At 48.0% G+C, this 15,049-nt stretch overlaps 2 protein-coding genes across 2 annotated transcripts; both read left to right on the top strand.

Annotated features, from left to right (window-relative positions):
- The first annotated feature begins 6,999 nt into the window (after positions 1-6,999).
- Positions 7,000-7,905, top strand: LOC124687345 (pathogenesis-related protein 1-like). The gene is made up of 2 exons (XM_047221137.1): positions 7,000-7,273; positions 7,361-7,905. The coding sequence occupies exons 1-2, from the start codon at positions 7,087-7,089 to the stop codon at positions 7,630-7,632; spliced, it is 459 nt and encodes a 152-aa protein (XP_047077093.1). The 5' UTR covers positions 7,000-7,086; the 3' UTR covers positions 7,633-7,905.
- A 5,973-nt stretch (positions 7,906-13,878) lies between these two features.
- Positions 13,879-14,432, top strand: LOC124687344 (pathogenesis-related protein 1-like). The gene is made up of 2 exons (XM_047221136.1): positions 13,879-14,065; positions 14,160-14,432. The coding sequence occupies exons 1-2, from the start codon at positions 13,879-13,881 to the stop codon at positions 14,423-14,425; spliced, it is 453 nt and encodes a 150-aa protein (XP_047077092.1). The 3' UTR covers positions 14,426-14,432.
- The last annotated feature ends 617 nt before the right edge of the window (positions 14,433-15,049 follow it).

The following is a 15,049-nucleotide window of genomic DNA, read 5'->3' as shown; positions in this document are numbered from 1 at the left end:
TTTCTATTTATCCCAATTTGTGTAATGTGTTGTAATAATTCCTTTATTTCAATTCTGAATATTGTAATTGACAATGTATAATGTGTGATTATCAATAAAGCTCAAAGTTTTCTCTAATGAGCTTTACTTTATTTTAATTGTTCATATTGTTTATTATTTATAATTTACTTAATGAATTTCCTCACAACTGAATTTATGAGATATTTATTTGATGTTTGAATTTGAAATTCAAATTCAACTTAGGTTTGAATTCAATCATGCAACTTAAGTTGTGATGCAAACTCTCCCCTCTCTTCTCAAAACCCTAGTTTAGCTAGATAAGAGCAAGTTTGTCGCACTCTCGAAACCCTAACCCTGTAAGGTGTCGAGAGAGAAACTTGTCCCCCTTCGATGCAGTTTTTGTTTAAAAGCGCGAAATTTCCCCGTAAATTACAATGCAATGCACATCCCTTTCTAAAATCTACCCCTCGATCGTCTCTAAACCTGGGACATTACAATTCCCTAGATCTGATGCTCGATTTCCGACGAAACCCTAGTTCTGTTGACCGCGCGGTCTACCCCTTTGACTGCATCCCATCGGGGGTCCCCCGGTGGGCATATGCCTCCATTTGAGCTTGGTTAGGTCATAGGTACATGTGGAAACAAGGATCATCCCATATGATCTCAAGTTTCTCTCCGGTTCAACTACGAGGGAGTTCCCCCTATACATGCATAATCTCGCCTAAGTGTAGGAACCCCCGTCCGAGAAGCCGGACACACCGGGGGTAGCCTTGGATATAAAACCATATCAAATCACTTTTGTGCATTCCATGTGGACACACACAAGTTTTGGGGCCATTCCCTAGATCCGATGCTCGATTTCCGACGAAACCCTAGTTTTGTTGACCGCGCGGTCTACCCCTTTGACTGCATCCCATCGGGGTCCCCGGTGGGCATATGCCTCCATTTGAGCTTGGTTAGGTCATAGGTACATGTGGAAACAAGGATCATCCCATATGATCTCAAGTTTCTCTCCGGTTCACCTCCGAGGGAGTTCCCCCTATACATGCAGAATCTGCCTAATTGTAGGAACCCCCTGTCCGAGAAGCCGGACACACCTGGGGGGGGGGGGGTAGCCTTGGATATAAATCCATCTCAAATCAGTTTTGTGCATTCCATGTGGACACACACAAGTTTTGGGGCCATTCCCTAGATCCGATGGTCGATTTCCGATGAAACCCTAGTTCTGTTGACCACGCGGTCTACCCCTTTGACTGCATCCCATGGGGGTCCCCCGGTGGGCATATGCCTCCATTTGAGCTTGGTTAGGTCATAGGTACATGTGGAAACAAGGATCATCCCATATGATCTCAAGTTTCTCTCCGGTTCAACTCCGAGGGAGTTCCCCCCTATACATGCATAATCTGCCTAAGTGTAGGAATCCCGCCCTTTTTTCCCGCCCACCCTTTCCCGCTGCTTCTCTCCCGCCCTTTTTTCCCGCCATGATTTCCCGCCAAGTTTTCCCGCCCACCCTTTCCCGCTCATTCTCTCCCGCCAAGTTTTCCCGCCCACCCTTTCCCGCCCATTCTCTCCCGCCAAGTTTTCCCGCCGTTTCAGCCCCTCGTCGGCCTATATAGCCATGTCTTCTCCACTAACAGCACCAGCAACATTTCTCCCCTCATCACTTCTCTCATCCAACAGCACCACAAAATCCTCTGAGCTGAGCTGCCGCTGAGATGGCTCCTCGTCGCCGTAGCAACACGGGCTTCATCGGCGTTCGCCTGCGGCCTGCGGGGCATTTCGCGGCTGAAATCACCGCCGCTGGAACGTGTGTGTGGCTCGGCACCTTCTACACGAAGGAGGCTGCTGCCCGCGCATACGACGTTGCGGCTTGGAGGTTTGGCCGGCCGCGCCACGAAATGAACTTCCCGGAGGTCAGGTCTCTGACGGAAGCTCAGAGTCTCTCTACTGAGTCGCTACTTCGCGGCAGAGGAAGGCCGAGGTTGAAGCAGAGTACGCCAAAGGAGAGGCGTCGACATGGGGGGAGAATGATGAACGGTGGTCGTGGAACCTCACAACCACCGCTTCAGAGGACACCCCCGCGAGGATGAAGATTTCGACTTCTCCGATTAATATGTGTGTGTGTCGAGTCCGTGTGTCTAGCGGGTCATGCGTCGACCCAGTGTTAAGTGCTTTGTTCGTGTGTGGGTGTAGTTTCTTTAAATGTTTTGGTTTGTGTGTGGGTCTAGTTCTTTAAGTGTTTTGGTTCCTGTGTGGGTTTAGTTTCTTTAAGTGTTTTGGTTCCTGTGTGTGGGTGTAGTTCTTTAAGTGTTTCGGTTCGTGTGTGGGTCTAGTACTTTAAGCGCTTTGGTATGTGTGTGGGTCTAGTTATTTAAGTGTTTTGTATCGTGTGTGGGTCTTAAGTTCTTAAATGTATCACTTTTCTCTCCAGTTCACCTCCGAGGGAGTTCCCCCTATACATCCGGAATCGCGTAAGTGTAGGAACCCCCGTCCGAGAAGCCGGACACACCTTGGGGGGTAGCCTTGGATATAAAACCTTCTCAAATCACTTTTGTGCATGCCATGTGGACACACACAAGTTTTCCAGCGATTCCGACGCTCCGGTGGTCTGTATCTTGGAAAACCCTAGGGCGGGCACCCTGCAGATCTACCCCTATAGCTTTCTCCGTGCGAGGGTTTACCAATGGACTTTTTACTTGTTTTGCTTTGTTTAGGACATATGTACATGGAAACCATAGGTTGGGCATACTTTACCATAAAATAGGCTCCGTTTGAGCCGTGGCGGGAGTTTCCACATACAGATCCTGGATTTTACCAAGTGCTAGCCCATGCATGCGGAAATCGTCAACGCCGGGTACATGCAAGGTTAGCCAAACCTTACATCACAATTGTACACATATGTTATGGGCATATGCAAGTTTTCCAGCGATTCCGACGCTCCGGTGGTTTGTATCTTGGAAAACCCTAGGGCGGGGACCCCGCAGATCTACCCCTATATCTTTCTCCGTGCGAGGGTTTACCAATGGACTTTTTTACTTGTTTTGCTTTGTTTAGGACATATGTACATGGAAACCATAGGTTGGGCATACTTTACCATAAAATAGGCTCCGTTTGAGCCGTGGCGGGAGTTTCCACATACAGATCCTGGATTTTACCAAGTGCTAGCCCATGCATGCGGAAATCGTCAACGCCGGGTACATGCAAGGTTAGCCAAACCTTACATCACAATTTTACACATATGTTATGGGCATATGCAAGTTTTCCAGGGATTCCGACGCTCCGATGGTCTGTATCTTGGAAAACCCTAGGGCGGGGACCCCGCAGATCTACCCCTATAGCTTTCTCCGTGCTAGGGTTTACCAATGGACTTTTTACTTGCTTTGGTTTGTTTAGGACATATGTACATGGAAACCATAAGTTGGACATACTTTACCATAAAATAGGCTCCGTTTGAGCCGTGGCGGGAGTTTCCACATACAGATCCTGTATTTTACCAAGTGCTAGCCCATGTATGCGGAAATCGTCAACGCCGGGTATATGCAAGGTTAGCCAAACCCTAGGGCGGGGACCCCGCAGATCTACCCCTAGGGTTAGGGTTAGGGATAGGATCCGGGTGAGATTTAGGGTTACCAAAATGTTCGCAAAATAGAAAGTTGGCCCGCAGAAGCGGGAAACCCTAGGGCGGGAATGGCCTCGGTTAGGGTTAGGGTTGGAGTTAGGGTTAGCAATGGAATTTTTCCTAAATTTTTAAGGACATATGTACATAGATAGCAGAAGTTCGGCCTAGTGGCTCCGGTTGACCCGTCTGCGAAGAGCGTCACCCGTGGGACCTACATATATGCAATGCATCGTCGAATTCTTAAAAAATAGAACCTTTTTTTACATAATTCATACTAGTAAATAAATAATAGAAACATAATATAAAGTAATATGAGAGAAAAAAAATAAAAAAATAAAAAAAATCCTATATGCCGAGGGTGGCCGTCGGCATAGGGGGGCCATGCCCTTTGCCGAGGGTAGCCCTCGGCGTCTAGCCTAACGCCGTGAGCGTGCCGTCGCGTCGCCGATGGAGCAGCAGCTACGCTGGTGCCTACGCCGAGGGCCAGGTTGACGCCGACGGCTGCCCTCGGCGTAGCATCCTCTACGCCGACGGAAAGTGTACGCCGACGGGCGTCTTCCGGCGCTGCCTCGGCGAGGCCGTACGCCGACGGCCCCGATAAAAAGCCCTCGGCGTAGGGTTTGGCCGTCGGCGTATCCCACCATTCCTGTAGTGTTAGCCTCTAAACCTTTTTTTTTGTTGCAAATCAAATTATTTGAACCAAATATTAAGCGGTGAACCTAAATAATTCATTATTACAAACCAAATTCATAAACGTAACAAATTTAAATTCTTCAAAATCAAAACACCAAAGCTCATATGAATTAAAGAGAATAATAGCAGCAGAACTAGGATTCGTGTGGACATTGCCAGTGATGCTCAACAAGAACATCTTTGTTATGGGTAGTTAGGTGCATTTCAAGGAATTTCTGAATCATGTATCTTCTCCAATACGGACATAATCATCAATGGTGTCGGTTGAACACCCATAGACAAACACACAAACAACGGCGACACACTTCATCAATGGGCTTGCACCCATCTCCCCCGATGCACTCCTCTGAAGCTTAAAACAATCACATTACTTCTATATGACTCATGCAATTGTGTGAGAAACAAACTCTTGTGAAACCAGAACCGGTGCCGAAAATACTTCTCCGGATAGGTTGCATTGGGGGTTGAAACAACCTCTCATGAGCTTGGCATGCCCCTCCACTCTATCTCGGTCAATGTACAGATGGCGAACATGGATCCTAGCCTCGGCCGCCGAAAAACCTCGCTCAAAATCATCAACATAGCCATTTCCAAATCGTCATCTTCTTCCTCCTCCTCCTCCGATGACGAAGAGTCGTCGAAGATCATCTCCCTCAACCTCTTCATGTACCGTCAAAAAATCTTTGTTGAAGCACCCGGTTGCAAAGAAATTGATAAACAACCAAAAAAAGATTCACCTAATTATTTCATCGGACACCTCGGTGGCGGGGGAGGTGGGAATTGCGGCCAACGGAGTTGAGACGGCGCGGAAGGGTGAGAAGACCGTCGGGGCTACGCGATGACCGGATGGCGACATACAGAAGTTTTGCCGGCCGCCGGCCGTTGCCGTGGCCAGATACTCCTCGTCGGAAAAAAAGTCTTGGGGCCTCGGTTCCGGCGACGCCGATCTCCATGACGGTCGAATTACAAGGTCCCCATCTTCCGACAACGTCGCCTTCAGACAAACCATGCTCGCTGCAGCAGGAAGCGACCATGAATTGGCGAGGGAATCAAAACGGTTGCGGCCCAACTCCGGCACAATTTCGGCGACGGCAGGCACCAGCAAGCTCGGCGGAGTGCGGAAGGAGAACGTAGACGGGTGTTGGCTTGCGGCGAAGGCAGTAGGTGGTCGGTGGAGTGAACGCCGACAGTGATAGGCGGCAAAGGTGTGAACGCGGGTGGGAGACGAATCTTCTTTGCTTGCCAAGTCGCGGCGAGCAAAGGTAGGCGCCGCGGAGGCGGACTCCTAAAAATTTTGCTCCCCTAAACGTTTTGACAATTAGAGGACGAAAACGAAGTCTTTTGCTCCTAAGACGTTTTAGGAGTTTCAGCTAGTGATGCTCTTACTGCCACCAAAAAAACAAACTACATCTTCGTCTAGAGTTTTTTTCTTGGCAGGATTTAAACAGCTCTATGCAGTTTTGGAGCTCACGTATGTATGACACCCACCCTCGGAACTAAGATACTACTTACTACCTGCCGTGATAGTTTAGACATCTTATTATTCGGTGAACGTACCCTGTAGAACTGTTGTTCTGGCACTGCAATTTGTTCAGAACTCCACTACAGAATTGCAGTTCCTGCTTGCCGAACGCATCTATATGCTTCTAGAGACCGAAGAAGGGCTGCAACGTTATCTGTCACTTAGCAAACATGAAGCCGAAAACTGAAAGGATGGTGGCAACTTCCGGGAGTAAAATATGCCTAGCTTTTTGAAAGGCTGAACTTTCATGTACCCGGATTATACATTTATGCTCCATAGGCTGATTTTTTAGTAGCTTTTCTTCCCATCGGCCATCAACTTTAACTCTTTAAGCTTATGGTACTCGGGTGGTCAGGTTGACATGAGTTGCTTAGCTTTGCTCGAAGCGCATCGTCGAACGTGGTTCGACAGTACTGAATAGCTGAAGCAAAGGTTCCTGCGCTATCAGCTTATACAAAAATGTTCCAGAGAAGTTTACACAGAAAATTCTCTGTGACATCTTTCTCTTAACTATGAGTACTTCTCGTGCCAGTTACAGCGGCCATATTAGTTCTCAACTAGTACAAGTGTCGCTAGGAAATGATTCTGTCAGACTGAAACTAATTCAGAATTCAGTGGCTTCAGCTGTAAACGCATGCTGCATGCGCTACTCTACTCGTGAGCAGATCAGATGGCTTTGTTGAGAGCAGTGCCAATACAGCAATACGTAACTGTCCAACCATGAGCTCCTAGCCTCCTACAACGAAACGAGCATGGGCTTCGGTGAGCATGGGCTCACGAGAAGAGTCTAGAAGAGCAAGATGAAAATGACTCCTACAAGGAAACGAGACGTTATCCAAAGAGCATATGCCTTGGTACGCTCTCTCACGGCCAGTGACTGCTCCATCTACTGCACCAAATGACTAGTGCTGGCGAGTTTTCAGGGGAAAAAATCCCACAATACCCGGTACTTGACGGACGACTCGTAGAGGAGAGTAGCAAGATGATAAGATAGTCTACTAGCGGGAGAGTCCACGGCCATCACATCAAATTATAACTAAGCTACACGCGGGATGCATTGGATACATCACCCTATAGAGGATAAGAAACTTTATTAGTATTGGATGCATCCTTGCACATAATGCAACTCAGGCTTCATCTATTTAAAGCGCTTGCTTCCTCTCTCCAGGAAACCACAAAACATTATTTCTTCTCTAGGTACAATACTCTCAGTTCACACATCTGCACCCAGTTGTAGTCGATAATCATAGCAATGGCCTCCACCAACAGCTGGACCCTGGAGCTTGAGTCGAAGGTGGCCGCGTCGCGCAAGTTCCGCGCCTGCGTCATGGACTGGCACAATCTGGCACCCAAGCTCGCCCCACACATCTTCGACAGCGCCCACCATGCTGAAGGAGATGGCGGCTTCGGCAGCGTCAGGCACTACAACTGCAACTCAGGTATGCATACCACACATAAGACATGCATTCATGCCGCCTGCTGTTTGGCACACATGTTCAAACCATAACACGCAATTGATGGTGCAGCCATGCCCTTCAACGTCATGAAGAAGAAGGTCGAGTTCCTCGATGTGGACAAGTGCGAGTGCAAATATACCATTGAGTGTGATGGCACTGAGATGGCCACATTTAACGTCAAGGTGAAGCCAACGGCCAACGGTGGGAGTGTGGCCAAGGTGGAATGCACGTACAAGGGCGTGGGGGGGAAGGACAAGATGCTCAAGGCTAAGGACTCTGTCGCTGAGATGTTCAACACTGCCGAGGCCTACCTCATCGCCAACCCGGACGCGTACAACTAATTCAATAAAGAGGGATCATATATAATAATGGTGCTTTCTCTTCAATCGAATAAAACTGCTCCAACCTCTAGGTGGTATGACAGATCAAGCCAGGTGTGGACTTATTAAGTTAAAAATACCGCGAGTACTTGTAACCGTGAAATCAATAATGGTTTAAAGAAAATGGAGTGTGGGTTTGTATGAAGTTGCTGTCACTTGCTTATGTATCTTCCTCATGGTTCGCACAAGAATAAAAGGAAGCATGTGAAATACATGACACTCTTATTTGGAATTGGTAGCTTTTTCCAGCCATAAAGTTAGCAAAATACAGAAAATGCACGGGCTCTTCAGTTGATTAAAAACAACACTTTCAAGAATGAGAAAGAATAGTCAAGATCTAGAAAGACCAACACAAAATCATCAACTAAGCAGAAAAGGTGTTAAGTGTTAAATATGGATTAAGCCATATAAATTCACTCTTCTGCCTTGCGCTAAGTTCTACAACCTCTGTTAGAAAACAAGTGACTCAACTTTATCTAGATACGGATGTGTCTACACACATAAATGTGTCTAGATACATCCGTACCTAGACAATGTTGAGTCACTTATTTCCGAAATGGGGGAATATCTATTACTCAAGACATGTATGACATAATCTAGGTCCCTGGATCATATGACCATAATTGCATGCTATGAAACATACACAATCAGAAATCTTGCATAACTATGCCCACATCAGATTTTCATTATCAATTAAGAATCCAAAAGCAACTAAATAGTTCTAGGATTCTTGAGCTATATGCTACATTAAGGACATGCCAAAATTGCACAATTGATACGGAGTATGACTCAACTATTCCAGAGTAAAAGTTTCAGCATCAGTACTGTGTATACCATATTTGGGTGATTGCAAAGGGAGTGATAACAAAATTGCAGTTGTCACTAAATCAATCAATCCATACCGTTGCTGAAAGGGGAACAATGTTGATGTGCTTCGGGACCATTTAAACTTCCTCCCAAACTACACATCTCTCAGCATCATTGACATGATGGACTTTATCAAAGTTACCTGATTGCATCATCAATCACATATCAGGTACATGAACCACCCTTAATAAGATTACAAAATGTAAAGTGGAAAGTGAAAAACAGAGCATGTTACACTATGAAAAAACAGAAATGCAGTGGCATACTCATTGAATATCCCTATCCCGTGTACCACTGTGGAGCATTGAGCATAATATTTCTGTTGTCATAATTAAGCAAGTTGTCTATGGTCTGATGCCAGCATCTCCAGTAAGAAGTCTCACATCAAACTTCCCGCAAAAATCTCTGTATTTGTGATTGCTGGTAGTTTTAGTGGGAGCAGTACAGACAGCCCTAGTGCAATGCTGCATAATAACACTGTCTATTATCACAGTGTCCACACTTGCATTCTTTTTATCAAGACATATCAATACATGTTATTTGCGACCGTTTGAATAAGCTGGTACAGTACATAGAGAAGTGCTGTAAAAAAGTATGTGATACATCAATCTACTTACAAAAGTAAAAGTGTACATGTATCAGGATTCTCAAAGCAACTATAAAGTATTCTAGTAACCTCTGTAGCTCAAGCAGATTACTGACCACAAATAACAGAGCAAATAAGAAGCATGAATGGCCGTAGTTTACAAAAAATATACATAAAAAAAACCAGTGAAGTCAGAGAGCGGACGAATAGCGCCCGAGCTCATTTGATCCGTAAATCAAAAGTGATATCGAGTGGTGATGAGGCATGCAAGCGCAATAAATGAAACAGGGCAGGATTTGTTAAATGAAGCAATACGGTGTAGTTTTGCTGCACCGTATCGTACACGAATTAAAGACCGAGCGGGTGGGTGTTCGATGGACATCAATTCCAGGCAGTTTGCAGTTGCTCGTTTCGGCCCCTGGTACATGTCAGTGTGCACCTCATTTGGCCCATCATGTACGAGGTAGTTAATGGTTCATCATGTACCAAAACCCTACACAGTGCATCATTCCCCACCCAATTGGAGGATGGGAGATGGCGAGGTGAACCGGTCTGTGGCGGCGCTCCCACCGACACTGTATCCTTCATTTGGAATGTAAAAAACATTTTAAAAAACGAAATTCAAATGTAAAAAACATTAAAAAAACAAAATTCATACGGAATTAGACTAGTTTTATACAAAAGTGACTCGAATTTGAGCTTAAAAGTAAGAAAAACTAGCGGCGCCCCCGGAAGGCGCTATAGTCGAGGTTGTCCGCGTCATCGCCAAAAGTCGAAGGACCAATCGTCCTCCTCCTCCTTTGGCGCCAGCGGCTCAGAAGGACCGGCGAGGTCGACAAAGTTCTCGCCGTGGTTCATGGCGGACCACACCACCGCCTGTCGCGGGTCGAGCGTCATCTACCGTAGTCCTCCTCGACGGAGCGGCCGACGATGAACTGTTGCCCGGGGAAGTCCTCCGGGTCACCGCCGCCACGAAGGGCCGCCTGCGCCTCCATCTCCTACCATTGCCTCTTCATCGGCAGAGGCGGCGCCGAGGGAGCGGTGCAGCCCATCCAATGTCAGAGTCGTGGTACAGGATCGATCAACGAAACCATCGTAAACTTTGGCAGACTACATCGTTGCACTGTAGCCTTTTAGGTTCGCTTGGCTTTGATGCATACGATTGAGGTGGTTGGCTTGTCCTGGCTCTGTATTGGCCTGTTGGTTTACTGAAGATTATACAACAAGGGATATGACGTCACTTATAGAAATCAATGGTTAGTGTGGACTGGATAAAAGGAGCACTCTAGCTCGGGCATACTTCCGAGTTTTCGGTGAAGTCAGCCATACTTTTGCTGCTAAAGCAAAGGCATACTCTGCAACAACTGTCTTTCCTGCTGACATATGGGCCGCCACAATGACTGATCCCCCCTTCTTGACATAATATATAACCTATTTATGGTAGATATAAAGAATATAGGTTAGTGATTAGATCAGACATTCAGTATCATACTATGTATTCATAACCTTGATTGGAAATATTAAAAATATGGAGGAAGGAAACATCACTTCTCGCTTCTATCTCTGTAATGGAAAGAGAATTTAAAAGATATGCAGGATTACTTGTCCATTAACCACTCCAGTGTTTCAAACAATGGTGGTAAAACCATATGAATGCAAACTTACGAGTCTTTAGTCCACAATTTTTTTTATCATACTCCCTCCATCCCACGAAACTTGTCTGAACTTTGTCAAAATTTAGACGTATCTAGATGCTAAATAATGTCTAGATACATCCAAATTTTGATAAAGTTCAGACAAATTTCATAGGATGGAGGGAGTACATTAACTTGAAGCCCTTCACAATATGGATGTGAAGGGCGTAAGAGGATGGACAGACACAATTTCAAGTTTGTTAACGATGATAGCTGCCATGCATAATGAAAAGTTCTCCCATCCTAACTAATTCTAAAACAAATTTACAAATTGTGGCGTACAGTTGCTTGGTATGTTAAACTGAATGTTTTATATTCGTGGTAATTTACAACGCAAAGGTGTAGACTGTAGATTGTCAAAGAAGAGATATAGGAGTACTCCCTCCATTCCATTGAATAAGGCCTATATTTTTTTTGAAAAGTTAAGCAAAGCAAAGTTTGACCAAACTTTAAAAAAAACTATCAAGAACTTTGACACTATATAGATATCATATGAAAATATATTTCATGATGTATCTAACGGTGTTGATTTTGAATTACATGTTATTTTTTTTCTAAACACTTGATCAAACTTCACCTAGTTTGACTTTTGTAGGAAAAATATAACTTATTCGATAAAATGAAGGTAGTTTCACGCTATTACAGTATTCACCATTGGATGGACCACTAAAAAAGCATGAATATAGCAAAGTAGTATAGCAAAAAGCAAATAGACTCTAATTCTCGTTCTGCCCTGAGCAATTAATGCCTCTGGCCCACAATACTGCAGCTGGCTGCTGGTCCACATGGGTCGATCAAGGTCACTCCACAGCAATAGCTCAGCCAAACCGATGGGCAGTCCATCCTGCGGCATTTCCTCAGTTCGAAATTAAGCTATAGGTGGCTACACCGCCTACTACTCATCACTGAACAGCGTGCATGGCCTCATCACGAGACTCGAAGCAAGAAAATTGAACATGTATGCTTTCGGCGCTGCTGACGCTGTGGCATGTCACCATCCCGCGCTTGCACTTGCAAGTTGCAATCTCTCTCGGAGGCGCTCATGGCGTCGACTGTCTCCAGGTAGAAGAGGCGCGGGCACACGTGGCCGGGCGTGTAGGGGTCGTCGCAGTTGAAGCAGAGCCCAAGGCGGCGGCGTTCGAGCTGCTCCGCCGGGGTGAGTCGGCGGAACGTGCGAGTAGCCGCTGGAGCGGGGCTTGCCGGCCCGGGCGGGGTGGGGCGGGTGGCGGCCGCGGTCGGAGGTGGAGGCCGAGTGGTGCGTCCGCCACGGGCCGGGGCGCCTGCTGAACCGCCTGGGCGCGATGCTCATAAGCGCGCGCGTAGTGCATCGCCATCTTGAGGTCCTGCGGGGCCTGGAGTTCCACGTCCACACGGATGTGGTCGGGGAGGCCGCCAATGAAGAGCTCGGCGCGCTGCTGCCCTGTCACCCCGGGCGCATGGCACGCGAGGGCCTGGAAGCGGTCGGCGAAGTCCTGCACCGTGGTGGTGAAGGCCAAACGCCCAAGTTCCGCCAAGCGACTGCCGCGAATCGGAGGACCGAAGCGTAGAAGGCAGAGCTCGCGGAAGCGGTCCCATTGGGGCATGCTGCCCTCGTCCTGCTCGAGGGAGTAATACCATGTCTGGGCGGAGCCGCGGAGGTTGGTACGAGGCGAGCCAAGTACGGTCCGAGGCGAGGGTGCGCTGCCCTTGGAAGAACTGCTCGCATTGGTTGAGCCAGTTGAGGGGTCGACGCCGTCGTACGTGGCGAAGTCGAGCTTGGCGTAGCGTGGGGGGGGGGTGGGGGTGGCTGCGCCCTGGCCGGGGTACTCCGTGCGGCCGGCGTAGGGCTCTGCAAAGCGCGAGTATGCCGGCTCCGGAAAGGAGGGCCTCGGAGGGTCCCCGGCGGTCGTGTAGACGGGAGGAGGCGCCGACGCGGTCGAGTAGACGGGCGGGGGCTCCGTCGCGGTCACCCACGCCGGGAGCCGCGAGGGCGATGGCGGGAACGGCACCCGCTGGATGGGGACGCCCTGGGGCAGCGAGGCGGGCCCGGCGCTGGGGGCCGGCTGCCACGACGACCACGGAGTTGGGGGCGGCGAGGCCGGGGGCGGGGCGGGCACGCCCTGGACGGGCGGAAACGCCGGCGCGGCCGAGTAGGCGTCGAGGGCCGGCGGCTGCGGCGGCGTGGTCATCCCCTCAGTGTCGATCAGGTACAGACGGATGCCTTGGACCGCGGTGGCGAGATCGCGGATGGCCGTCGAGACCTCCTGCTGCGGGAGGAGGGGAGCGACGTCGGAAGCCTCCGCCATGGGTGCCGCGACTCCCGTGGAGGGCGGCGGCTGCGAGGGCGGCGGTACGGAAGCGGGCGGTTTGGGCGGTGGGATGGTGGTGGTGGTTGGAGAAGACGACATGACCGAACGAGAACAATCTGATACCAAATTGGTAGAACCAGCTAGTCTACCCGGTCTAGGGTGGAGGTTATAGGGGAAGGAAGGGGCGGTGTGTGTGCGGAGGCGAGGGCGCCGGCGGCAGGGCGCCGTCGCGCGAGCTTGAAGAAGGCGGCGGCGGCTAGGGTTGGGAGTCCGACTCCTTGAGGAGTCGGCACAAATATATGTTTATTGCTTAATGATTCTGGTCGATTACAACTTGCTTATATAAGAGAAATCTGCTAATTGAGCTAAGCCCCTAACTAGGCCTGACCGGTGGGCCTCCTCCAGCGGTAGACCAAACCGGTCATAACAAACACACACATATTTATTCGCATTGGATGCATCCTTACACATCTCGGAACTAGGAAAATGTGCTACCTATATTCGCGTTGGATGCCCTTACTCATTTTTTGCTTTTTATCTGGACGCCCATTCTTCTCTTTTCATTAATTTCTCCATTAATTTGTACACGCATTCGTCCCTTCAACTAAACATTTGAAAAAACTTCATGGACCTAGCTTCACCAACGCGTGTTTCATTTATTTAAAGCGCTTGTTTCCTCTCTCCAGGCAACCATCAAACATCACCTCTCCTCTAGGTATAATAAGTCTCGGCTCACACCATCTGCACCCGGTTGTAGTTGATAATCACAGCAATGGCCTCCACCAACAGCTGGACCCTCGAGCTCGAGTCGCAAGTGACCGCGCAGCGCAAGTTCCGCGCCTGCGTCATGGACTGGCACAATCTGGCACCCAAGCTCGCCCCATACATTTTCATCAACGCCCACCATGCTGAGGGAGATGGTGGCATCGGCAGCGTCAGACACTGCAACTGCAACTCATGTATGCCGTATGCATACCACACAGATGAAATACATTCATGTCACCTGCTGTCTGGCACACATGTTCAAACCATAACACGCAATTGATGGTGCAGCCATGCCCTTCAACGTCATGAAGAAGAAGGTTGAGTTCCTCGATGAGTGTGAGTGCAAATACACCACCGAGTGTGACGGCACTGAGACGGCCACGTTTAACGTCAAGGTGAAGCCAACGGCAAACGGTGGGAGTGTGGCCAAGGTGGAATGCACATACAAGGGCGTGGAGGGGAAGGACAAGATGCTCAAGGCCAAGGACTCTGTTGGTGACATGTTCAACACTGCTGAGGCCTACCTCATCGCCAACCCAGACGCGTACAACTAAGTCAGCAAAGAGGTATCATACGTAATAATAATGGTGCTTTCTCATCGATCGAATAAAACTGCTCCAATCTCTATGTGGTATGCCAGATCAAGCTGGGTGTGGACTTATGAAGTTAAAAATACCACATATTTGTAACCGTTAAATAAATAGTGATTTTAAAAAAATGGACTATGGGTTTGTTTGAAGCTGCTGTTGCTTGCTTATGTATCTTCCTAATGCTTCACACAAGAATAAAAGGAAGTATGTGAAACACATGACACTCTTATTTGGAATTAGTAGCTTATTTCCGGCCATAAAGTTCACAATATGTAGAAAATGCACAGGCTCTTCAGTTGATACAGGGAAAAAGGATAACGAGAAATAATAGTTTCCAAACAACACTTTCAAGAATGAGAAAGAACAGTCAAGACCTAGAAAGAACAATACAAAATCATCAACTAAGTAGAAAAGGTGTTAACTGTTAAATATGGATTTAGCCATATAAATTCACTCTTCTGCCTTGCACTAAGTTCTACAACCTCCATTCGAAAATAAGTGGCTCAACTTTATCTAGATACGGATGTATGCATCTAGATACATCTGTACCTAGACATAGCTGAGTCACTTATTTTCCGAACGGAGGGA

This window comes from Lolium rigidum, chromosome 2, assembly GCF_022539505.1.
Source record: "Lolium rigidum isolate FL_2022 chromosome 2, APGP_CSIRO_Lrig_0.1, whole genome shotgun sequence".
In the NCBI taxonomy this organism is placed as follows: domain Eukaryota; kingdom Viridiplantae; phylum Streptophyta; class Magnoliopsida; order Poales; family Poaceae; genus Lolium; species Lolium rigidum.
The sequence above is the reverse complement of the archived record's forward strand: the minus strand, read 5'-3'. Positions and strand labels throughout refer to the sequence as shown.